This window comes from Drosophila eugracilis, unplaced genomic scaffold (assembly GCF_018153835.1).
Source record: "Drosophila eugracilis isolate 14026-0451.02 unplaced genomic scaffold, ASM1815383v1 contig_90, whole genome shotgun sequence".
Classification (NCBI taxonomy): Eukaryota; Metazoa; Arthropoda; class Insecta; order Diptera; family Drosophilidae; genus Drosophila; species Drosophila eugracilis.
In genome coordinates this window covers 6,654,997-6,679,756 of record NW_024573812.1, presented here as the reverse complement: position 1 = coordinate 6,679,756, position 24,760 = coordinate 6,654,997, and the positions used below count along the sequence as shown (strand labels likewise).

Genomic DNA, 24,760 nt, shown 5'->3' with positions numbered 1-24,760 from the left:
ATTTTGATTTGTTGCTAGCCCTAAGTTTTCCTTTGGCGCATGCTGCTTGTATTGTTTTGCTTTTGTTCCATTTGAGTTTTGGTTTTCCTTTTCGTTTTGGTTTTCATTTGGAAAGTGTTGCCTATTAACCTGATTGAGATTGTGTCAAGTGCGTCTGGAAACTGGCGGATCAACGTATGGGATTGCAATTTCCGCAGCCGCTCGATCCGCAGTCAACTTTCATTTCAATTTTTCCAATCATCAATCATCACCGAGTCGAACTTTTGCCAACAATTGTTGACTTTTATTTTGCATTTCCATTTGAATTGACACCTCACACATTCATGGACACTCATTGATCGATCATGTTTGCTTACCATTTTCTTTTATGCACCCGTATCGGTAACGACAACGCATATCCATAGACTATGCCACAAGCACAAATATCGAAAAGACTGGAAGCATTCGGGCCAAGACCAAGGCCGAATTCCTCGAGAATCTCAACGCGAAATTGGCGAAGCAGGGAATGTCTGGACGAGCATTTGCCGTGCGAAATCTCATCAATAGCAAGGCCCTGGTAAGTAGTGCACCTCGACAGCAACTCACTCGATTAGCCAACACTCTATATGCTCTATGCTCTATGCCATGACTCCATCATGGCTATTAGATGTATCAAAATCCGCAAAAACTATCGCGACCCAGTGCGCAATATCGTAGACCACCCACCTATCCCAACACCAGCACAGCCACCAATGCCAGTTGCGAAGATCAGTGCTAAGTGCGCTGAGTGCTAAGGTATTTAGTTCGTTCCTAGTCGTTCTCGTTCGTTTGATGCCTACTAAGCCAGCTGGCAGCTAATCCACTCAGTGCCTCGTTCAGCCAATTAACTGCTCCTCGATCTAACGATAGACTTAAGGTTTACCTTTCTATGAAAGTTCTTTCTTAATCCTATGTTTGGTGAACCATTTCAGCCGGATCCTCGCATCTGTCACGAGTCGCTAATGGATCAAATCAAGCGCGGAGCCACCTTAAAGCGTAACCAGAAGATCAACGATCGGAGCGCTCCAAAAATACATTGAATTAACCTATAGTCTTAAGCAGAATAACATATTTATTACAATTATAATTAATCTATGAATAATCATGAGGCCCGACGCCTGCTCGATCGCAGGGCTCTGCCGAGTTTGGTTTGAAACTGAAAACTCGAAACTGAAAACAGAACATAAAACTTAAATACATATGATTACGATACAACATATTCGATATACGATATTCAGATTTAACAAGCGCATTAAGCTTAACTCGAACTAATCAATACCTTTCTTGATTTCCTGTATCCCAAAAAATGTGTGTCCGAAAGGCTTTCTTTGTTAAGTGAATACAGAACGGAAGACAGTTAGCACTCGTATGTTTATTTATATCAAAAACTCGAATTTATCTTTAGTGAACAGCTGTTTGAAGATATTTTATGTTTACGTATTTACCATATTTATAATTTCCCTTGCTTATGTACATACACATGATTATTATTTTAACAAACACTCGGAACTAATCTGACGCCTAATAAATGGAATTTATCGTAAAAGTTTTGAGTTTAATTACCATTATTATTTGACATCAGCAACAACTGCAAGTCAATTGGGCCAGGTCTGAGCGAGCGTACTTTCAAATATAACCAATATCTTGATAAATAGAGTTAAAGCGTTAAAATAATACTTAAAATCCCACTGTAACTTAACTACTTTTCTGCAAGGAAACAATTGGATCTGCTTTCGAAGAGGAAAAGTAACTACTGCCAAGCGGAAAGGGGGGAACTTTAGAGACCGGTCTTCCCCAGAATCTTTCGCATTAACTTAAAGTGCTATATGAACATGTTCATATCATAACGTTTCCATTGGACTGAATCTTTTATTGTCATTTTAAATGCATCACCGCGTAGAATAGAGGCCACTTTGTCAATGAGAAACTTAATCAATATCATTTATATTCATATCAGTTCACCAAACATAGAAAAAAAAAGCAAACTTTTAAGTCCAGATCTTGGTTGTCTTACTTTTAACTTATAAAGAGATCTGAAGATAGCAGCCCCATACATATGTCCTAACCCTGGAATTCGACATTTTTAATACCGAAATCGTACTACTTATAGTTAATAGACTTTTTAAATATTTACAAAATATTTTGTATATAGGCTTTTTAAGGCTTCACCAATGATCGATGAAAATTGGCAAACTCGTAACCAAAAACTTGGCAATAACTAAGCTATGACACTCTATTAGAGTTTAGAGTTTAGACTAGACTCCAGAGAGAATATACAAATTCGAGTCGAAACAAATACATATATATATTTTTTTGGGCGATCAATTCTATATACACCACATAGCAGTGCGTAATCACAAGAGTTAATTAAACTTAGCCATATGTAACAATTATTTACAAATCTAAATGTTAATCTTAGAGTGGGGTTCTGCGTGCTAACTGCAGAGCGAACAAACCAAACCGATGTAACCTAACAAATCAAAGTTGTAATGCGTATTTTTGAATTCATTTGCATTTAGACACGAGAAACAATAATAAAATAAATCTAAACGCATTGAATGTAAATCAAAAAGGGTTTTATTCATTTTCCTAATCTTTTCTTTTGCTGAAGAACAAGTCCAAGGTGTTTTGGTAATACTGTTCTGCCAGCTTTTCTTTGGGTTCCTGCTTGATCCCAGCTATTCCCTCCAGAACTTGGCTGAAATGAAGAATATATCTTTTAGTCCATGTCTGGGAATGCTATTTTACTCTATCAAACCTGATCTGACAGGGCTCACATCGTCCGTCTATCAGAGATTCGGCAGTCCATTTCTCTTTCTTCTTGATGGTGGCAAACTTGGTGGTCACATGCTTATGACCAGCATGCGAGGGACGTATACCACACCATGGACAGTCGGTTTCCAGCATTATCCTGTCGTTGGGCAACTGGCGCACCACTTCTGCGTTTTCTTCCGTCTTCAAGGAACAGCCATTCACTCCTATATAGAGGCCACCAAAGGCCAGGATGCGATGTGCCTCCTCGAGAGTGCCCGTAAAGCTGTGCACTACTCCTCCGCCGCAAACTTTGATCTTTTCCCGATTTGTTTCCAGGATGGCCATGAAATCCTCAGCAGCATTTCTCATGTGCAGGAACAGGGGCAGTTGAAACTCGGCGGCCAGGTCCAGTTGCTTCTCGAAGTATAGGCGCTGTGTCTCCTGGCCGCAGAACTGCAGGCGGTCGTAGTCCAGACCGCATTCTCCAATGGCTAGCACCTTTTCCCGATTTTCCTTGATCTTGGATCGCAGCTGGTCATAGTAGCCCTCAGGATCTGGTACGAATTCCTCGCAACGAGTGGGATGTGTGCCTACCGTGGTGTAGATGCGTTCTGTGGAGTATATAGATGGCTAAGCATTAAGATTGATTTAACAACTAACAACTTTACCAAATCTGAATAGAAAATAGTCGGTATTACAGAAAGTTATTTTGGAACTAGAAATGATTTTTGTAAATCCTTCCCATGTAAATTTCATCACTGCTTACCATCTTTGGAGGCCAGATCCAGTGCCTCGTCCACATCCTTGAGACAGCCGGCAGTGACGATGATCTTCTGCAGACCCTGTTGCCACGCGCGTTCCAAAACAATGTCCAGGTCGGCCTGGTGCTTCTGGGATCCGCCGTAGCAGCCCTGGAACATGGGGTCCGTCAGGTTGGCCCCAATGTCTGTTAGGGGCAGCGTGTTATTGTTTATTTTAAAATGTTTTAGTTAATTTAAGTCAGCTTACCAATGTATTTCAGTGCCATTCCAAAATATCGCCGCAACATTAAGAAAACACACTAAAAAAGCCAACTGCTGGAAGAACAGCTGTTAAGCTAGATGATTTCCGACAGGTGGCGCCTGTGTAGCACTCGTTGCAAAACGTTAGAGGGCGCCAGCCTGCAGTGCTTCCGTTGGAATTTCAAACTCAAATTAAATTCAAATAAAACCATAAATAGCTTAAAATTAGGTTTTTATGCTAACTCCTTCCAAAATAAGACCCAGCAAACCAAGCCAATTTAATGCAAAATCAATGGCACAGTAAATTGCATTCGGAAACGCGCATAATGCAAACTCATTAGGCGGCGGCAGCAAAGCTGTTTATTGTTTGCAGTGGATGGATGCCAAAGCGGCCTGCTCCTCGGAAAACCCACCAATAAGCCCCTCCTCCATTGCCGCCGCAGATGCATATGCAAATTTCCAATTCCAAATTCCAAATCATGGCCCGTGGAATTGGCACCCGGGCTGCTTTAAGCCGGCAATCGGCATTTACGCAATTGCAGAATCTATGGGCAAATGCAATTTATAATTTGAATGAAATTCCATTAGTTACTTTTAATGGATGCTGCGGTCGGCTAACTGGGGTGCCGTCGCCGCCGCCGCCTCTGGGCGGGCACCAGTTTTAATTGATTTAGTGGAAATTACTTGGCTTGGAACCATTTCACCCGGCATAGTCACTGGAGCTCCGGTGTCCAAAGGGGATCCGATGGCCTGATGGAAACAGAATGCGAAATGCAATGGAATTCATTATGCAACGGAATCAAACATTTTACACCGATGCCTGGGACGCATTGTGGTTTATTTTAACTGGCTAATACAATTGTCAATAATTCAATTTGAATTGAAATTCAATTAGTTACAAGTACATGACACACATACGCACACTTAGAGAGTTAATTTGGCCTTTGGATTCTCCTTCGACTATTTTAAGATTACAATCTTTCGATTCTGTAGAATTGGTTTCCTTTCATTTTGTAGAACAATCGAATTACGTACACAAATATGTATTTAAAATCGGGTAAGTTGGATAAGTCGTCTGATATAGCATGCATCTTGCTGTGCCTCCTCGTCCTCCTCGTCCTCCTCGTCCTCTTCATGCTCATTGTGTTCCCATTGGTTGATAGTGATATAAGTTACGATTAGTAGATTAGAGATCAAACACGGGTTGGGCTCTTCAGATTTGTTGTTAATTAACTACACCTAGTAACAATGTATAAACGTATTACTTATAAAACAAACATCCAAACTTGGTTTAATTACGGACTATGTACTAAATACAATTATGCATAATGCCGTATATATATGTATATATGTATAACTAGGTCTGGCCTGTCAATCCACTCTGGACGAAAGCAACAATACAATATTTTTAAGGACACTAAAATGTCCCCTGTTTCCCCCTATCGCTCTTGGATTTCATTACTGAAATTACTGACTGCATTGCCAGCAATTTATCCATTTTAATTTTCCATTTTCATTTAACATTTTGTCATTTCTGTACACACGCACTTTGCTTAGATGTACATATTTGGTTTAATCACAATTCACTTTGCATATGCCGTATTTCATCCATTTACAGATTCTTGAAATATTTACTCTGCCATATTTGGTACGCCTAAAAGTAGTCTTTAAAATAAATCTTATTTGCTAAGCACATTCCGTTTAACAAACACAAAAGGATTCTTATCACAAATTTCCACAGTTGCAAGTGTAACTTGTGCCGAAGGAGAGCAAAAATCTAACTCGCATGCAAAAGTTGCGTATTAAAAACGGTTTTATCGATTATTCGCTAACATAAATCTCCTGCTTCGAACTTGATGTGCATTGTGGGGAATTTGATTTGGCAATTTAGCATAAGAAGTTCACCCTGTATTATCCTTGATAAGCATTCAGGGATTCTCTCCCTTTCCCTTCCCCGGACTCATCAAATTTATTTTACAATTACGTTTTTTGCATAGTAAATTGTGTTGTGCTCTCTGTTAAAGTTTTGGTTTTGTTATATTTACGTGGCTGGGGCCAAAGGAGAATGCCGCGAAATTGCTTTATTCGCCATAAGTCCTGTCGCTGTGACTCCATCCTGCGCTCCTGTGCTCCGGATTCAACCCCAGCGAGCTTGGCTCAAAGCAAATGTAAACATTCTTAGCCATCCATCAAGTTTGTTATTACTATATATATATGTATAATATGTATATACGGAACGTTTCAATATTAACTATGGTGTCAGCTAAGGGTGCAGATAGAGATTCATAAATTAGCATTCTAGAATTTACCTTAAAGCTATGCAACCTATCATAACATTATGACAATCCATCAGTGGAAAACGCATTAAACTTAGTCCTTTCTTGAAAAACCTCCTTCAGCCCGACAATCTTAACGAACAACAACGACTGAGCCATTAATTTCTCATCAAAAGGAACTCTCTGAACGGCATTACGATTCTCCAAAATCTTGTCCCTGTCTCCACCCGGCTTCTTCTCTCTCAATTAAATTCAAATTGCGCCCTCGTAGATTATACTAAAATTTATGAAAATTGAAATCGAAATGGTTTCTCGTATAAAAGTTAATTTTAAATTTAAATAAAAACCTGGTCCCTTCAAACCGTAATGACCGGAACTCAACTCGATTTATGTGCATAATTCCCTTGCAAGTCAGCTCAATGTCGGAATAATCCTTTATCCCTTATGCCTCGATGACACTAGTTTAAAATCTGTTTACAAATCTACTTAACGGAAAACCAAATCTCTTTTTTAAGGCTAATATCTTTATATAAGAACACTGATATTTAGACTACATATAAAATTAATTACACAAAAATATCTTAAAGAATAGTTATAACTTTTAGTGAAGTATCATCTGGGCATAGTTTTTAAGCTCTTTTTGATGTTTGCTTTCACATAAGAACTCCCCTTTCGAAGCACACATATTTATAATAATAATAATAATAATTCATGGAAGTTATTATAGAGTTGCAAATTTATCGCACTGGCTTTTGCCCTTGAGCAAGTGGGTTTTTGTGGGTTTTATGTTATCAGAATAATCAGCTCATTGCACCAAACATAAATACGGTGCCACTTGTTTATGCACGCTAATTAACTGGCGCCCATTATTAATACATATTGTGGCATAATGTAAAAACATAATTAAGCGCAGGGCTGCCGGCCAAAATAATAAAAGTTTACTGCACGTTGCAGTCGTCGGATGCGTTGTTGATTTGCTGCTTGGTCTTGCGTGATGCGCGGCGTATGAGCGATCTGGAATGGAAGGATGGTGGGGTCAACCTCTAGTTGGCCAAAAGCGGATGTAGCCAGCGCGTGTTGCACTCACCTGGAACGCGGCTTCAGCTTGGCCTCCGCACTGGTGCTGGCCACGTCGACGGCGTCCACGAGTCCGGTGCCCTTCTTGTCGCCACTGCCGCCGGCGGATCCCAGAGCCGGGCTATTCATGCGATTTTTATCTGCAACAAATAGATTGTAACGCGTGGCTAATTAATACCCACATCCACGACTGCATTTGATGACTGCCGTACTCCGGCTCAAAGGGACTGCGCGATTTCGGAGCTGCGAGTGCAGGCGAAATCCAATTTCCCCTACCCACTGGAGGGGCTGTCCTTGTCCGTTGCCAGAGCAACTGGGACATCCGGACATCCCAACGTCCTGCCATCCCACTGCAGCCACCGAGCGCTGACGTAATTAACTTATGAACGGCACACACAAAGAGCCGGGAAGGGAGTTGCACATCGCAAAGTTACCGCTCGAAATGGGTTTTTTTACAGCCGGTTGCACAGTCAAAGTTCATCTCAAGATAAGAGGACTCAACCGCCATCGCCTCACTGTCATTCTACCATTCTGCCTTCGGATCCGGCTCAGTCTATCTGCCACGCATCTTCCGCCAATATGGCATAACGTCTCAAAGGAATAACCAGAGATGATGGCAAAGGTTCTCATTTGAAGTTGGCAAAGGAGAACCATCAATCCACCTGCCAGAGGTCGACTTTCAATTAAAATCATTGAAGGAATTCTAACCTGTGTGAGCTTGAAGGTCTATCAGACCACAAGAGCTATCAGTACTAAGAAAATATAGGGATTGATACACTGACATGACGCACTATTTCTCTTCATTGGGTATTATATTAAGATACATCATAATTAACAGTTTCAATTTATTGGCCTTTTGTTTAGCAACGTCATAAATTTTGAAAGCCTGAAAGGGCTAAGTCGATTGAAAGCCTCCTTTAAAGTATCAGCAATTAAGCAATGGCAACTATGGCCAAATCAGTGTCAATGGAGTCATTAACTTTCCGGTAATCCTCAATCAGCCGGCTTATGGTGCCAAAGTGGGTGATTCTGCTGGCACAAAAGGTGTTTCCCAGCCAAGATGTTTGCCTGGCAGTAAACAAACCTTTTTGTTCCGCCGGAGCGAGCAATAAAGCCGCAAACAAAGAAAGGGCTTACAATGGGAAAACAATTGATAACTTGCCGGGAAAACTGGGTGTGAAGCACTGGAGCCACAAGACAAATACAAAGGAAAAGCCACAGCTACAGAGTCAAAGGCAAAGCCAAAGCCAGAGCCAAGTCAATTTAGTTATTAAACTTTGCAGCTTAGTGGGGAAAATATGCCTGACGTTGGCTAAATGATCCGTGCAAACAGAATTATTGAGAGCAAAAGCACTCGGTGGCGGAGTGTTGCATGCTTTTGGGTGTCGGCGGTGTCAAGTGCAAACAAAATGGCCGCCAACGCCATTGTTGTCAAAAAAGGAAAAACTCGGGCAAAAATACAATTGCTGGCGCTGACAGAAATCGCGCCAAAAACGGCTTCGTTCCGCTGGCATTCTCATTCCCATTCCTGATACACGGAGAGCACAGAGCCAGCTTTGAGTTTCCCCCACTGATCTGTGGCTGTGAAACCGTAACGAGGACCCTCGCACGCAAAAATACTGCCATCCCGGCACAAAAACAAACAAGTGTCCGGGAAAAAAGGGGCCAAAGCGGATGTGCCCGATTCGGGGATATAAATTGTGCATATGCGGCGGGAATTGATGTGTGAGTCGTGTAACAGAAATTTAAATTAAATTTGTTTTACTTCTCCTACTCCGGCATCGGGTTCCATCAGAAGGACACGACCCCTGGAAAAGCGTTTTGGCATCAACGCAGAAGAAGGAAAACACAGATTCGAGTGCTTCAATGGCCGCTTTCTGTGGAGCGAGTTTGGCAACATAACAAGGCTTTGCCACATCAATTGCTTTTCATACGATACCCCAAAGTTGAAATGTTTACAAAAAAGCGAAAAAGCGGTTGGCAAAATGTACATATTTAAGAGACAACTATATGGCCTGTAAAACGAGAAATTATTCAAAGGGTGGCGGTAATTGCAATCGAAAAGCAATAAAATGTAAAACGATCTGAAGGCATAAAAAATCTAATCATTTTCATTCGTTGAAGAGTTTTTAGTGGTCTTCCAAAAAGGAGTAGGTGTTAGGTTTGGTTTCAGGTAAAAGTTTTAGATTTTAAAGCAGAGTAAACAGTTTAGGAAAACCACCCGGTTAAGTTATGTTCCCAGCTTGATTGATAAACTTTATCATCTCTTATTACCTAAACAAGTTCAATGTCAAAACTGGTCAAACTTCTGATATCTTAATGGGTCTCATTTGAGTCATATAACTAGCAATTCAAAGTTAAAGCAAGTAAAAGAGATATTTAATACAAATCAAGATTATTTTAAACAATTGTCGAACTATTACATATATTCTTATAACACATAAATGCATCTATAAACCTTCTATAGAACTAAGAGCATATGTTCCTTCCTCAACTTATCCAAAAACAACGATCATTCAACATCAAGGGAACAGACGCATGAACGTGGCTTAAACATGTTTAGCGTTGTAATGTGTGCTAGGGAACACCCACAATTGAGTTAGGTCCTGGTTTGTGGGGCTGGGATAAAACGGCTTGCGGCGCGAACAACCCAAAACCACGCGAATGTCCTGGGAAAGCGTTGAACAATGTGTGTGGACTGGAGTAAAAGTGGATTTCCCGGCCGCAGCACATGTATGTGGCCTGCAGCTTTTGGCTTTGTCTCAACTTACTAGCTAGACCATTTTTCGTGCCTACCACATGTACCATCACCCATCGCCCATCCTTCTATCATCCATCCTGCCAGGAATTCCGAGCCGTAAACACGTGTGGCACAATCTGAGCCACAAAATGGCAGAGTCGTAAATGAAATTTCTGTGATTTGCTTTGCATACGTCGCTGTACGCTGTACGCTGTACGGTGTACTTTTTAAGGCAATTACTTGGCTGCGGCCCCTTGAGCCGCAAGTGATTAAGTGCTTAGTCCTATTTTCGGTGGCACATTCGGGGCGTCGTTGTCGCCGCTGTCACCTTTTGGCCTCAGCCGCCTGAGGGAGGGGGTCGTCTGCCACTCGACCTTCGCCATTGTCGTTGTCCGCCTGTCATCGACAGTCGTTGTGCGTTGTCTGTGGACGACCCTCGACCAAGTATTTGACAACATTTTTCGGCCGGCATTTAATATGTTTTGTGAAGGGACTCGAATGGGCGGCCATTTGAATTTAAATTTGCTGGAAATTATTTACTTGCATATACTCGGAATCCAGAGTACTCGCAGCTCGCGCCGCTGGCCAAGTTTGCACTTAATTTGAATGACTTTTGCGGTGGCCACTAAAATTTTATGAAAAGTCTTTCGGGCGAACAATTAAATTATTGGCTTCGGAGAGGAGGCAGCTGGTAGGAGGTATCTGTAGGGGATGGATCCGTAATGATTCAACAACTTTTTCTGCGTCGGAAATTAAATTAATTATTTGGCCACCGCGAATGGAAGGAGTGGCGGGCGAGAAGAGCAGAACGAAACATTTTGGGGCAACATTAATTAACTAGATATTTATACTTTGACGAGCTCGGCGAAATTTCAACTTCTTCAGCCGCTGGCCCTCGTCGTCGCTGCCTTTGTGTTCTATTTTCATATGCTGCGAACTAAGTTTTTAATGAGATAATAAGGCATTCCATTACAGGGTAATTAGGAGGTCAAGCCGTTTAATTAATACACGTGCTCGCTCGAAAACATTTTGATAAAATAGAATTCGTTTGAACATCGAAGGGGATGCCGTTGCCGTTGCCGATGGACCAAAAGTAGCGAGTTCTGTCTTATTGTGCTTTTAGCCCCGTCTCGACGGCTTTTTCTTGGCGCTGTTTTGCTTTGCTTTCCTGAGTTTCTTTTATTGGGCTCCGTTTTGTCGTCTGATGAATAATGAAAAAGAGTTTGTCTTTGTCAAGTGGGTCGGAAGAAAGGGTCCCGGGTACCGGGTACCGGGTCCCGACTGCCGAATTCCCACAATTAATTAGGCCCAAAACAGGGGAAAGGGGGCGGCAATTGAAGCAGGAATGCTAATTGCATTCAATTAGCCAAATTGCAAAAAGTTATCCTAGTCCGGGACGCATTTTCCATTAATTGGCCGCATGTGGGTGAGGATTTTGGCTTTTGTTTAAAATGAATTTATTCATAAATTGCATTAATTATTGATTAAGCCCGGCCAGCTGGGCCTAGTCCCCGCTTAAGTCCCTGGCTGAATTACATCTGCGACCTGCAAGCGGCTTAATTATTGCATTTACGGGCGGCATATTTTAATTTCACACTAATTAATCTGCTTACGACGGCACTTAAAGCTCCGAATAAAGCTGTAATTGAACTCAGAAGGACGCCTCGACCCCTCGATGCTCACACGTCCGCCGCCACACCCTTCAATCAGAGCTGGCGAATATGAATGTTTAATTGATATTTGAAACTGCAGCGGGCAACCGGCAGGCCAAAAAACAATCAACAAAGAGTTTGAATCAACTCGGCAGCGAATCGGTTTCCATTTTCATTCCGCCTGGCCATGGCAACAAATCCAATGGCGGAATCAGTGAGATTTCTGCTTCAAGCCCTAGCTCTGTGTGATACGGGCTGTCCTGGCTGAGTGGATTTACCAAAGGTATTCTGTTCCAAAGGATATCTGGAATCGATTTGGAAATTCATTTTGTGCAAAGTGGAATATAACTCTGGAGATTCAATCGGATTTAAGTGCAACCAAAATGATTTCTGAGACTTGGAACGATTTTAGCTAGTAAATTACTAGGAAAAGAACTGCAACCACTTCGTTAACACTTTCACCAGAACTAAGTCTTATCAATGTAATGGCAAGGTCTTTCACAGTTCTCAAATGCATTTGTTAGGGATATTAACAAACACAATCCAGAATGGAGTTCCCGTAACTCGAATTATCACTTTAGCTTCTCCGAAATGGATTTTTTGTTGACGAAGCTAAATTGGTTTTCCCTTTTTTCCAAAAACATACACTAAATGGTTGCCCGAATTGGTATTGGATAGTTAGTATTTACTGGTACTTACTGCGACTGGACGATGCGCTGACGTAGGCCGACGAGCGGCGTTTGAAACCACTGGGCGCCGCCTCACCGCCCGTTCCGCTGCCACCGCTCCCACTACTGCTGGCGGGCAGGAAGCGGGACAGGGAGAGCAGGGACTTGAAGAGGTCGGTCACATTGCTGTCCTCCTTCGCCGAACACTCCTGCACTTTCGCCCTGCGAATTGCAAAAAAACTGGTTATAAAAAGGTTGCATACTTTTCAGGGGTGGCTGCGTACATGACGTATACGTAATGCATACATCAGCAAATTTCGATGGCCGAAAACAAAGCGATACCGCCGACACACAAAAAGCCAAAACCGAAAGGCGAAAAAAGGGCCAACAAAATGGTCTATGGTACGAGTATGTTCAATGCATAACAGAGTTTTTGTGTTTTTGGCCAGGGCCAAGTGGGCCATCGACAATCATCCGAGGGGTAGGGTGCATCCGCAGGGGGGGGGGGGTGGCCGAAACAAATGTTGCTAATGGCTAAATTAAGCATGTCATGTACGGTTCGGTACTGTGGATTCACTGCAGGTTGCGGCCACGAAGCCGATCCGCGGTAGCGCCACAAAACTGCGGTCAGGGCTGAGACAGGGACGAGGGCGAGGACGAGCATGCGAATGCGGATGAGGACGATGACTACGACGAGGACAGGTGATGTTCAACACAGAACTGCATAGTACTCTGTCTGTCAGAGGGATTTTAAGCTTTAATTTGGCCATCATCAGACGGCTTTGCCCAAACAAATTATTTTTGTATGTTTTCTATCATAAAGCCATGATTTGCTTTGTTGCTCGTTGGCGTGACGACAGAATTTTAAACTTTATTTTAAACAGAATTCTTTATTTAACTTTGAATCAATTGCTATGGAAAGTTTTATTACTAAAATTCATTTTATTGACACATCTTTTGGGTTATATTGTAAAGTTGGTAGTTAACTTACCCTTAGTTCTGATCTTCTATCAGTTAAATCGGTTCTTAGTTCTAAATTTGTACTATTTAATTTTAAGTTATTAACCTTTTTTTGCCTTTTTGGGTTAAATGAAATTTAAGGTCAAACAAAAAACTGAAACAGAGTGACGGAGAGGTTTTTAATATATTTATTTCACGAAGCTTCATTTAATTAAAACCGTAACGGCTGACTTGGCAAAATAAATAAAGAGATGACTGAATTGTTAATGCCGTAAGCTGCAATAACAGTAAATCAAAGTAAAATTGATATCGCACGGAGTTTATTTTTCGCATTAACGCTGGCAAAATGGCAGGAAAAGTGCGCATGACTTCGCAATTAAATGTTGAATAAATACATTGTCCCACCTTCGGCAGAGTGGACCACTTACACATGTTGGGCTCGATGCTACCATGTAACCGTACTGTACACGAGGGGAACCCATTCAGGCAGATAAATGCACTTGAGTGGCATGCTCTTAAAGCGTTTAACCGCAGACAGACAGACAGACAGATAGACAGACAGGCAGGTGGAGCAACAAATTGCATTGCAACCAGGATGCTCATCCACAAAACTTTCCACGTGGAGGCTAGAGGCTGGAGTCTGTGGTGGGCGGAATACGAAGGTGCGAGATTGTGGCGAAAGGTTCAAGGTGTTTCCCGCTCTCGGGAACAAAACCGCACCATCAATCTGCGTGAATGTTTAATCCAACAGAGATTTGTATGTAATGCTCACGCCAACTGTCCTGCGTCCTCAGTTCCCAGTTCCCAGCCCCGTCCCGTGTCTGGTGTCCTTCATCCTCTATCCACCATATCCACCATCCTTCGTCCTGCGGCCTCTGTCATCTCCATTTTGCGGTTGAGCGCGCCTCCTGTGTGGCGGTTCTTCGGTCTGTGTGTCGGTCGCTTTTAAATAAGTTTACGCACGCTTGCTTAAACAGCAACACGAGCGTGCCACGCCCCTCTCTACCGCAGGATATGGAATTATGCCAGGAGAGCTCTCTCCAGTGGCAGGCACGTATGTGATTGTAAGTGATTTTTACGAGTCCTGCCCCGCAGTTTATTAAGGCAGCAATTACCTCGCGAAAACTGCCAGGCAAGAAGTGCTGGCCAGCGATTCCCTCTCCCTTTTGGCCAGGAATCGAAAGGATGCGGCCACGCTTTCAGGGCTAGTTGTCACGCAAAAAAGGCATTAAAATTGTTAATGCGGCAAACAAAGAATAAATCAGGCCAGTTACGATTCGGACTGTAATCTACTTTCACTGACACAGTTGGACTTCCGTAATATTTTTGAGTTCATTTGGGGCTTGAAGTTGCTCCTGGAAGTTGTTACTTTAAGTGGCTTTAAAGTGTTCTGTGGCAATGATATTGGCAGGGGTATTGGTTTCTATATAAGCGTAGCTTTTATGTTTTTAGTGCATGTTAAAGGTAACCTAAACTTTGTTTCCCTTTTAAACTAAACTAACTATTTTTACGATTTTCTGGAAATCAGATTAAATATGAATTCAAATATTTTTACGGTTCACCTATCACCTTCATGCATTTTGCACACATTTTTCACTAAATGAAAACTTTCTGTGGCTTGTTTCTTTAATTCAATGTCAGTTTGCGGTTGCAATTCGACAAACTTGTGAGTATTTACCCATTGTGTTGCATCTGAGAACATAAATCAGCTGATGGCATCACCTATCAAACATCTATCGGTTCGAGAGCAGCCAGGTTGAAGGACCTCATGCATATGTGCATATAGGATGTACTGGCTGTTTAGTATTCAAAGAACACTCCCAGTGATACTCTAACGTATCACTCATACGTACAGTTGGTCGCCGTCGACAATTGCATATTGATGTCCTACACGACAGCGACACCGTTTGCGGCACAAGATGGCCAATTAGTAGCTATTATGGGAAATGTCCTTTGGGAAAACGACAAAACGTTGTGTTCCTCCTAACGCGATTTCCCGGTGTCTTCACTGAGAAAAATACTTTTTCTTATGGATGTTATATTAATAAAAGGAAAATATGTTTGTTAGGTATGTAAAAGTCTTTCCTAAGAACTCTTTATAGGTATGCTATCAAAATGTACCCCGAGGTGCCTTAACTACAAAACAACTTCCTTTCTCCCAGTGTATACTTCTGGCTCCGACACTTTTGACTGCTAACAAATGGCATTTAATGAGCGCCACAACCCCTTCCGTGGACAATGCAACTGATTTCGGTGGACCAACTCCCTTTCATGGCCCGCCATCACGCTTCCTGTCGCTTAATTTCATTTCTAGCAATTTAATTTCGCTGCCTGCCTTCTGCCTTTTGCCGTTTGCCATTGCCATTTTCCATTGCAGCTCTTCTGGGGTGGCCAGAATTTATGGGTCTTTTTTAATTCCACTTTGTTGCGTTACTTATGAAAATTGCAGCTGTTTGGCGGTTTTGCGGCTTTGTGTGGCGGGCTTTGTTGCACAACTTTTGGCAGTTCTCCCCCTAATTGCTGTCGCATACAGCAGCTGTTGCGCATTTTTATGCCAGCCGTATTTCGTGAAATAAATGTGAACGTGGACTTACCGTAATCGAGGCAGCTCGCAGAACACCCAATCGGTCACCTCCTCCAGCTTGACCTCTCGATGGGTGGTGGCCAAGTCGGCCTTGTTCCCGGCGATCACAATGGGAATGTCCTGTGGAGCGAAAGGGGAATTAACAGTGGCACTCGGTTCGCAACAAGCATCCTTGTGCCCCCGAAATCTGAACGCGGACAAAGCAAATTGCGCCACAATTGATACTCGCTAGGACAATGGCAGCGGAAATCTGAATCCGTGAAAGCGCCACGTGAAACAAAAGCCTTAACTGCTTCACAGTGGGAAGAGGTTTCTCAACTTGACTTTTTAGTTTATGATATATCTCGATGCATTCTAGCTGTTATCTATTTCCGAGTCAACTTTTATAAGATCACGATGTGCCTACTTTTAAAGTATTCTATTAGAGTTGAACTTCCTTAGCAAGAAACTTAACTAAGCCAGAGTCAAAACTAGTTTTATTGCTAACTATTAAACTATGAGTGACATGTTTCTTTACACTCATTTTTTATAATATAAACTCGATGGTTCTACCTTCTACATTTAAAGATGTATCTCAAAGACTGCTTTCATATTAACGATTCTCCATGAATGTCCTGCTATGTAAAAATTAATGTTAAAGAAACTACTTTTCCTGTTTCTCTTAATTGTTTACCTATTTCGTTTCCCCTTAAGGCATTTCTATAAGTCTTAAGACCTTTTTACTTAAAATGTCTTTTACTTTCTAATCTTTTGAAAGACCACAAACCCACTGTGCAGCACTAAAACAAGAGCCCGGTGAAAAGCCTAAACCTCTGCCGCTTGGCTTCACCTCTCCGGGAATACTTTTAATTGCTTTTCGGATTGTGGCGGAGTGCAAGTCCTTTCGCCCTTGTTAGCCCTAGCAGATTGCATGCAAAATGCAGGAGCAAAGTGCAGTGGCACCTGCAACTCACCTGGAAGTCGCCGCGCTGCTCGCGGATCTCCTCGAAGCACTGCTTAACACACTGGAAACTGGGCGCCGATGTGGCGGCGTAGACAAGCATAAACGCGTGCGCCGTTGCAATGGACAGACGCCGCATGGCCGGGAATTGCATGTCACCTGATGTGTCCAAAATGTCCACCTGCAAAGGATGAGTGGATGAGCTGGAGGATAGAGCAGGAAAAATTACGTATAATTAAATTTGAATGGCCCTATCCTGGCAATGAAATGCCATCTCTTTGAGCTCCCATGTCGCACTGGCAATTTCCTGCTTTTTCATCTGACAAGCGGTTTTTAATTGACCCGCCGCAGTGACAGATCATTGACACTTCAGTTAAAGGAAAATTAGCACACATGTAGAGTTTTATTAAATTTGAAAATAAAAGATAAGCCGGTGGCTAAATGTGTATCTAAGAACATTATTATTTCATAATATAAAAGAGTCTTTAAGAATGGTTTCGCTTAAAAGTAAATCAAAATGCAAGACACAAACTCACTTTACAAATAAATCTCTCAAGAAACTAACATCATCTCTTTTTCTTTGGCTAAAAGGTTCCTTACCCCTAACGCTTCCAGGAACTTATTTTAAAGGGAATTTGTGTTTCCTGGAAAATGGTTTTTGATTCTTCCTAATATGGATTACAGTTCATGCTTTTTTATATTTGCTACACCGTTTACTTATAGAACAGAAAGAAGTCAAAGTTGTTGGCACTGCTTTGTTGCTTTTGTTTTGACATCGCTTAAAAATCTATAACATTAAAGACAAACGAAAAGTTTTCTGCGTTTTAACATTTTTTTTGGCGTGACCTCTTTATTCATAGGGCTTTTAATGGAGTGGTTTTTTAAACGATTTGTCCATGGAAGCACAAGGACGCAGGCACCGCAGTGTTGTCTGGTGGTCTGGATATCTGACTGGCAGAGTGGGGGCAGTGTCTGTCTCCTGGGTCGTGACTCCTGGCTTGCTGCCCGTTCAATGCGCTTCTGATACCCACTAATCCCCGTGTCAGCATCTGTTATGTTGTATATATCGCCGCGTGGAGTACGCGATACGCATTGAACACGATCCGGAATGTCAATAGGATGTTAAACCCGAAGAGAGAAAGAGAGAGTCAAAGAGCCAGAGGCAGAGCAAGCCGTTTAGTCCTGTCAGTGTCATCTGCACGTAGCCCTCGGTTCCTCATCCCCTTCATTGACAGCCCTGGCCATTGTGAGGCAAATTTGTAACGCATTGTTTGGCCGAAATGAGTAAACTTTATTAAAAACACTTTACAGAATGACACAATTTATATTTTCGACACCATTTCTCGCCGCCCAGCCATTGTTCGGTTGCCTGCTTTGTTCGACCATCTATGTTCGAGGCATCAAATTCGTCCTGCTGTGCCGCACACACTCTGGCCCCTGTACTGTACATACACAGAATGGCTTTTAAAGAGCAGAAATCGTTTAGTGCAATGTAATGTTCCCATTTGGTGGCCACACGCTGCTCCGGCAATCAGTCACAGCGGGCTGCAGGCTTGCTTCTTGTTTGGCAAGGGGGGCGTTAGGCAAAGAACCTTACCAGCAGGCTCGCAAATTGTCCAGGTTAAAGTGATTTGGATGCACCTGATCGGCCAGCTGAATGGCTGTGTGGCTGGCTGGACACTGCAGCAAAGGTGGCTGGGAGTAAATCACTTTAAGCCTGGGTGACAGCTCCCGAGTGGAATTCAATCTGGGCAAGCTTAAGTAATGGATGTGCACCCCATCGGTCGCTAAAATGAAATTAATTAAATCGAAGTATGTCCTGACTTCGGGTCGAAATCCTGCCATCGGCGCCGCCACCAAGAGTGTCAGTGTCGCCAAACATCCTCTCTCTCATTCTCTCTGGGATTCAATTTGGACGGCTAGGATCCTGATAACGACGCCGACTCCTTCCTGCCCACCTATTAATCAACTTCCAGGCCAACTTTTGTTAGCCGAGCATGTGCTTGTGGTGTAAGACAAGTTTGAACAGCGAATAATCAGCTGGAACGCTGGAGAGCGGAGCAGTGAATGATGTTCCATCAGAAGTTTTCCCTTTCATGACATCGTCCTTGGATGCGTTGTAAGGATGCGTCTGAAAGCGACTGAGATGCCCTGTGATTTAATGGGTTTTCTGGCTTCCCGCCAGATCTTTCTGGGTTATTAGCTCCCTTATGGTTATCCAAAGACGATTTATGCCCGATTAAAATAATACACAGCAGTTATCAGTTTCCGGTAAATGTGTTTCCCCTGGCAAGAGAAGTTATTATCCATTCATTACCCCTCTTAAGTGGCATATTAGGGCACTGGGCTGGCCCTTGGATCCGGAATTCTTTCCACGACAGCACTGATGGCACAAAGGGCTGGGAAGTGGCCCACATTCTCCATGTTGTTTCCGCTGTTTTGAGCGTGTGCAAATTTGATTAATGAGCCTCCGCCCACAAGTTCGACGAGCTGTCAGTCAGCCTGTTAGTCAGGATGAGCGGGTGGAGACCCCCCACTTCGAAACTATTTACCCAAGATTGCCGTGAGTACATTTAAATCAGCAAGGATTCATTTGTTCAATTTGTGTTTTCATCCTTCGTATAAGTTCTCATCTTGAGCTGTGCCCCCCGGGCAGAGGCAGGTTAAAACCACCCACCCCACAAAACCGCCAACCACTTCTGCCCGATTCACTTGACTCCAAATAGGCTTTCGGGGAGCTTCTCAATTGCCAGGAGACCAGGAGCACACGTGTCCTGGCTAATACTTAGCATATGGAGCGTAATGTCTTTGCTGCCGGCAAAGCCGCACCCCACTTCATGTTGTGGAAATTCTCCAGACATCCAATTAGTAGATTCCTACCTAATTTACGGTCTAAGCATTCCCGGCCAGTTGATGACCACAACATTGATTGGGCTAATGAAGTCCCCCATAACTGCAGGCTCTTTAAATTATTGTAACATTAGGTTATGTAATATGCTAAGTTGGGTTATTAAAATGATAAACATGGCTAAAGGTTAAGTTTCCTAAGGTCATACACTGGTTATTTCGTGTAACTGTGGAAAATTTCGGAATTAACCTTAAAAGTAAACTGGTTATTGTTTAAGATAAATGTTTTTTACTAATGCTACCTTTTCCCAGTGCATTTCTGACATTTAAACACTTGTAAACAAATTACAGCTAAGTTCTTTTGGAAATGCCAGTAAACAAGGACAAAAAACAGGCGCAAACTGCGTGCCTTCTCAGACTTAGTGCATTGTAAGCGGGGTGACTCGGGCCCAGGACTCACCTTCAGTGTGACGCCGCCCAGGTCGTATTCGCGATTGTAGAGATCCTCGACGGTGGCGCGGTATTTGTCCGTGTAGGATTTGAACAGGAAGCGCTTCACAATGGAGCTCTTGCCGACGCCGGCGCCGCCCAAAAGGACGAGGCGTATGCGCTCCAGGTCCGCCATGCCGTTGGCCGCTTTGTCGACGTCTCCTGTTCAGAAATGGTTTGTCGTCAACTGAAGTACCCTAGTCCTAGTCCTAGTCCTGGTACCCGTCCTCGTTCTCGTTCACGTCCTCCGATTGTTCAGCTTCGTTTGCCCTGGAGTGGAATGCCTTGGATTTATTTTGTTCCCTTGCCCTCAGCGCTGCATTATGACGGATTTGTGTGCTTAAGCCGGAGTAGGGGCATCATAAGTCCCAACACTTCCTCGATTTCCGCTGTGTTCCTTAGTGTTTTAGTAACACTTTTGCCCTAACCAACACCATTACAAGGGGGGGGCGAACAGGAGCTGGCAGGGACCACAGCAACAACCAGCCAGACTTCCGGCCTGCCAACTTCCGCTTCCGGTCGCGAAGTAGTAGAGCGCAGCTGTGGATGCAAACAAACAAAGTTAGCTTTAACTTGATTTAATATTTTTAAATTCTCTCTATAATTAACTTAGGGCGGTGCTATCGACGCACTTTAACCTTTTCCACCACAAATCCCATGTAAAAAACGAAACAAAAAGCTGTTTCAAACTTTGAATATGAAATTTAAAGGAAGTTTATCTTTGCGTAGATCCAACATGTGCTGGGTAATGAAGGAACTAAATCAACTGCAGCTGGTGCTGCTTGAATTTTAAAAACGAAATCTTAAGAAATATTCTTTCGAGAAAAACTTTGGAAAAACAATCGTATTCAGGCCAACCATCTATGCTACGCTTTTCATAATTTTCCCCAAAGGTAACCAAACGGCAGCAATTCGCATTTCAGAATTGAGTCTCGAGTTTCGCTGGCAACTTTGGATGCCATCCATTTGTGTTTGCTGCCTCTGATTGGCTTTTGCCAAAGGATGTGCCGTCCGGGCTCAAAGTATCCGGAATTGCAGTGGCAAGCAGCTCGGTAGCTGGGTAGCTGGGTAGCTGCTCGGTGTATGTAATCATAATCTGCTCACGTGCTCGCCACACAAATCAGATGAACGTATGGGAGCCATGCCAAACAAACCGGCATCGATACAAACTAAGAGCCTCCTCCTTGGATGCAATCCAAATAAGAACCCAAAACGTATGCCCCATAAAGCAACAGACAAACAGAGAGGCCAATGGAGTGGGAAAATGCAATGGCCTTTGGGATGTTGTGAATGTTTGTGAATGATGTTCTGGATGTGATGTAATGTACATGCCAGTACTAAGTGCAGCCAATTCAATTTGCCAGCATTTTTGCCGTTCTTAAAGCCAGCCAAGTGGAGAGCCATTTGCACCTGTGCCACCTGGGGCAATCCCCTGGCATTCTCTTTCCCTTAATTGCAACTTAATATAATTAGGTTTCCGGCAAATGCAATTTATTGCAATCAACTGCACAGATTGCTGCTTCTCCTGCTGCTGCTGCTCATGAGTGGGTAAATTTCGTTAGAAGCCTAACTGGGTGAGTTGCCACCCCTCCGCGTGCAGATAATAACGATCAATTTAAGGGTGCAGACTGCATCGGCTGTTAATTATTCCGGGGCTAATGAATTCACACACTGAGAGCGAACGGATGCATCCATGGTGTCCGGACTGGCCAAAGTTGTCTCACCTGCAGCCGGTTGAACTTTTCATTGGCTCCATGGACAGGTGGTTTATGGCCCAATCATCTGGCGAAGTAATGGCCCTGGCTCATTTTCACTTCCTGTGCTTATGGGGCGATGGTTATGGCTGAGCAGAAAGGCCATTCATTCAGTAAATGGAATAATATCTGCTTGGATTTATGACTTTTATAACAGGGAAGGCAAAGCACTCTTCCAACGCTTTTCCATTCTCAGCAGTACTTAAGCTAGGTTGATTATTTCCCAGTACTTACATTAACCTTGGATGGAAAACTCGGGGAATATCTAATGCATGTGTGGTTCACCGCAGGCGTGCCGTCGTATTTTTAATGCAGCATCCACCTGAACTTGAGCTGCCATCCATGCAAATTCCAACTATTTATGAAATGAAGAATCCACCAGCACGGAAGATTTTGTTGTTTTAAACAGCAGCAGCAGCAAGCAGTAGCATGGAAATGCATATTAATTTGCATCTAGTTTTGGGCAGGCGGCCCCACAAAAAAAACAGAGATAGAGTATACGCCATGTGGGACATACTGTTTGCAGAGGATAATGCGATGTGAAGCCGAAAGCGTCCGGATAATGGCATAATTGGATGCAAAAAAGGGAAAGGGGCGGAAAGAGAGCGTTTTCCCACGGGTAGAGTAAATTAGAAAATTTAAATATCAATATTAAAACCCAGTGCTGTCACCAGTTTCACCCTCTGGGAACTCTATTTTCAACATGTCCCATGATTCACAGATCTCCCCTACAAAGCCAAACACAAACTTTCGCACACGCAGCAGCCTTGAGAATGTTTTTCTATACAAAAATTTAATTAAACGTACTAGGCCCACGCCGAAGACAACTGCCAACAGCTGTGGAAAACATAAAAGAATTGCAAACCCAGGCCAAAAGTTTCCGCTTTACATTTTAAAGCGAGCCCAGAGAGAGACAGAGAGGGAGCCGAACTTGAATTAATTTTTCTGTTTTGCACAAATAAAAGCGCTCCTGTTGTTGACATTTTTTGTTTTTATCTTCCCGTTTGCGGACCACGGACCACGGACTACCGAAACATGTCATCAACAACTCAAAGGGCAGAGGACCTTAAAAACTTTCTGGGAACGTGTTTGCCCCAGCAGCTTGGGCAACTGCAAGGTTGCCAGGACAACCCCAAGCTCAAAAAACAGAGAACGGGAACGGAAAAAAAAATAAGGAATTGAAGGCAGCAAATTGGTGCTCCTTTTTTTTCGCCCTCCTGGAAATCAATTTATGTTTTTTCCCCTTCGATTATTGCGAATTTGTTCAGCTGGCTTTTGTGGTGACGGTAAAATGGAATCATAGCCCGGAAGGATCCCAGTTCGGGAGGCATATGTGATGCCAAGCATCTTATCGATTAGTTTCTTAAAGGATGAGAGCAGGCCGGGAGCCAAAGCCGCTGTCTCAATGCATTCCTACAAATCCGAAGGCGTTTAAAATGTCATCAAAAGCGCATTTGCCTGTTGCTACTACTGCACTGGGACTCTGGGACACTTCTGCACACGAGAACTCGGATTCGGAGCAGTGAAAGGAAGGAATAGCAAAGGGATAGCATATAACACGATAACAACCAAGCACTTTGGCTTAAGGACTCAACTGGCCCGTAGGGAGGGATTTGGGTTCAGAGAGAGACAAAGGGACAGAAGGGCAGGGAGGTGTTGTCACTCGTGCCTGGCCAGCCCGAGAATTCTAAACTTTCATATCGGTGGCAACAGACGGACCACGTCAAACAATTTGTGCGAGGGCAGCACTTATAAATATTTATTAGCCGCATTCCAATGCGTCCTGCTGCGGCCTGCGTAGTTGATTAAAATGCCTCGGATACCGCAGGGATATCAAAAGTTCTCCTAACATATCACAAAATGCCCGCGAAAAGTTGCCAACTCTCGTATGGGTATGGGTATTTTTGCGTTGGTTTTAGTGGCGAACTACTTCCGCTCGATCGCATCGCGTTTCCATGTTAACCGCTTTTGTAACAGATGATGGACGTGTGTGTTAATCTTCAGCCATCAGCTGTCACACAGCGAGAAATGTTATAACATGGAACCTAAAACCGGAAAAAAACTTGCCAATACATATTTCGATACAAGCTGCCTTTCTTTGTGAATACCAAATGATATCCAACTCAAAGCTTTTGTTTCCTTCTTTTAGTTTAGGGATACAAATTTATGGGAATATTGAAGTTCCTAAATAAACATAACTAACCAAAGGAATACCTTTTTACTGCATTAAGTATTTGAAAGTAAGAAATGGGAAAAACCAAATAACTTAGTAAGAACTTACTACTTTATTATAGGTCTTTAGTAACAAGAAATCTACTTTAATGCAGTAAATCAATAGTTCATTTCCGCATGTAATTAATTAAAAATGTTTTTTATGCTTTGCAAGCAAAGGCCAGCACAAAAAGCGAGCTTTACTACTTCAATAAAGTGAAACTCTTGCTACTAATAATAAATATCACAAACATAAGGCCTTCAGGCTAAACCTTTTAGTATTGATTTTACTTTAAAAACTTTGGTTTCTCCTCTTTGAGCTTATTTAAACACCGAAATAAGTAATTATAAATTACTTTGTCCTACCAGAAGCCGCTGCTCAAACCAAGTAATATGTAGCATAAACTTCTCAAATGGCTTGGAACTCTCTCGTTAGCCACTTTTAGACCGCAACTAATTGCAGTTGGTTTTGGGCCAACTTTATTAGTCGAATCGCAAACTAATGTGAGTTCCACAAAATGAAATTTATTTTGTGTAACGTTTATAAGTATATACTTAAATTGGGCAACTTTATTGGGGTTGAGCAGAAGGACTTTTCACGACTATAAAGTAATACATTTTATGTGTGATTAACTTTCCCAATGTGGGTGGGTGGGTGTTCGTGCTGTGAGCTCTGTGTGGCTTTGTGGTGCTTAAATCATAAAATAAGCTTTTATGTTGCATGCCAATCGGCGCGTCATTCGCCATCTGGCGCCAAACGCCACGTATGCAAAGGAATTAGCCCGCTTC

The 24,760-nt window shown here is 42.8% G+C and overlaps 4 protein-coding genes across 30 annotated transcripts in view; 1 reads left to right on the top strand and 3 right to left on the bottom strand.

Annotated features, from left to right (window-relative positions):
* Window positions 1-1,564, top strand: part of LOC108112604 (protein MTSS 2) — a 41,777-nt gene extending 40,213 nt beyond the window's left edge. For 16 of the 27 annotated variants that reach the window (XM_017222666.2, XM_017222685.2, XM_017222694.2 and 13 more), the window contains 3 exons: window positions 405-556; window positions 647-774; window positions 951-1,041. In XM_017222666.2, coding sequence (XP_017078155.1) covers window positions 405-556; window positions 647-757 — 263 coding nt within the window. In that variant the 3' untranslated portion in view covers window positions 758-774; window positions 951-1,041. Of the gene's footprint in view, window positions 1-404; window positions 557-646; window positions 775-950 lie in introns of all 27 variants that reach the window. The other 11 variants (XM_017222691.2, XM_017222679.2, XM_017222667.2 and 8 more) reach the window with 2 other exon arrangements.
* A 1,015-nt stretch (window positions 1,565-2,579) lies between these two features.
* On the bottom strand, window positions 2,580-3,850 carry LOC108112607 (putative deoxyribonuclease TATDN1). The gene is made up of 4 exons (XM_017222697.2): window positions 3,781-3,850; window positions 3,539-3,718; window positions 2,777-3,383; window positions 2,580-2,716 (listed from the first exon to the last, which is right to left on the bottom strand). The coding sequence occupies exons 1-4, from the start codon at window positions 3,818-3,820 to the stop codon at window positions 2,608-2,610; spliced, it is 936 nt and encodes a 311-aa protein (XP_017078186.1). The 5' UTR covers window positions 3,821-3,850; the 3' UTR covers window positions 2,580-2,607.
* Window positions 3,851-4,574: 724 nt separating this feature from the next.
* On the bottom strand, window positions 4,575-20,442 carry LOC108113361 (GTP-binding protein Di-Ras2). Its single transcript, XM_017223926.2, has 6 exons — window positions 19,978-20,442; window positions 16,684-16,851; window positions 15,741-15,850; window positions 12,218-12,408; window positions 7,137-7,266; window positions 4,575-7,063 (listed from the first exon to the last, which is right to left on the bottom strand). Exons 1-6 carry the CDS (start codon window positions 20,140-20,142, stop codon window positions 6,988-6,990), a joined length of 840 nt encoding a protein of 279 aa, XP_017079415.1. The 5' UTR covers window positions 20,143-20,442; the 3' UTR covers window positions 4,575-6,987.
* The window catches only part of LOC108112126, a 19,549-nt gene continuing 15,004 nt past the window's right edge, over window positions 20,216-24,760 (bottom strand). The window contains exons 3-4 of the mRNA XM_017221877.2: window positions 20,462-20,546; window positions 20,216-20,276 (exon numbers count right to left, since the gene is read on the bottom strand). Coding sequence (XP_017077366.2) covers window positions 20,216-20,276; window positions 20,462-20,546 — 146 coding nt within the window. The remainder of the gene's footprint in view (window positions 20,277-20,461; window positions 20,547-24,760) is intronic.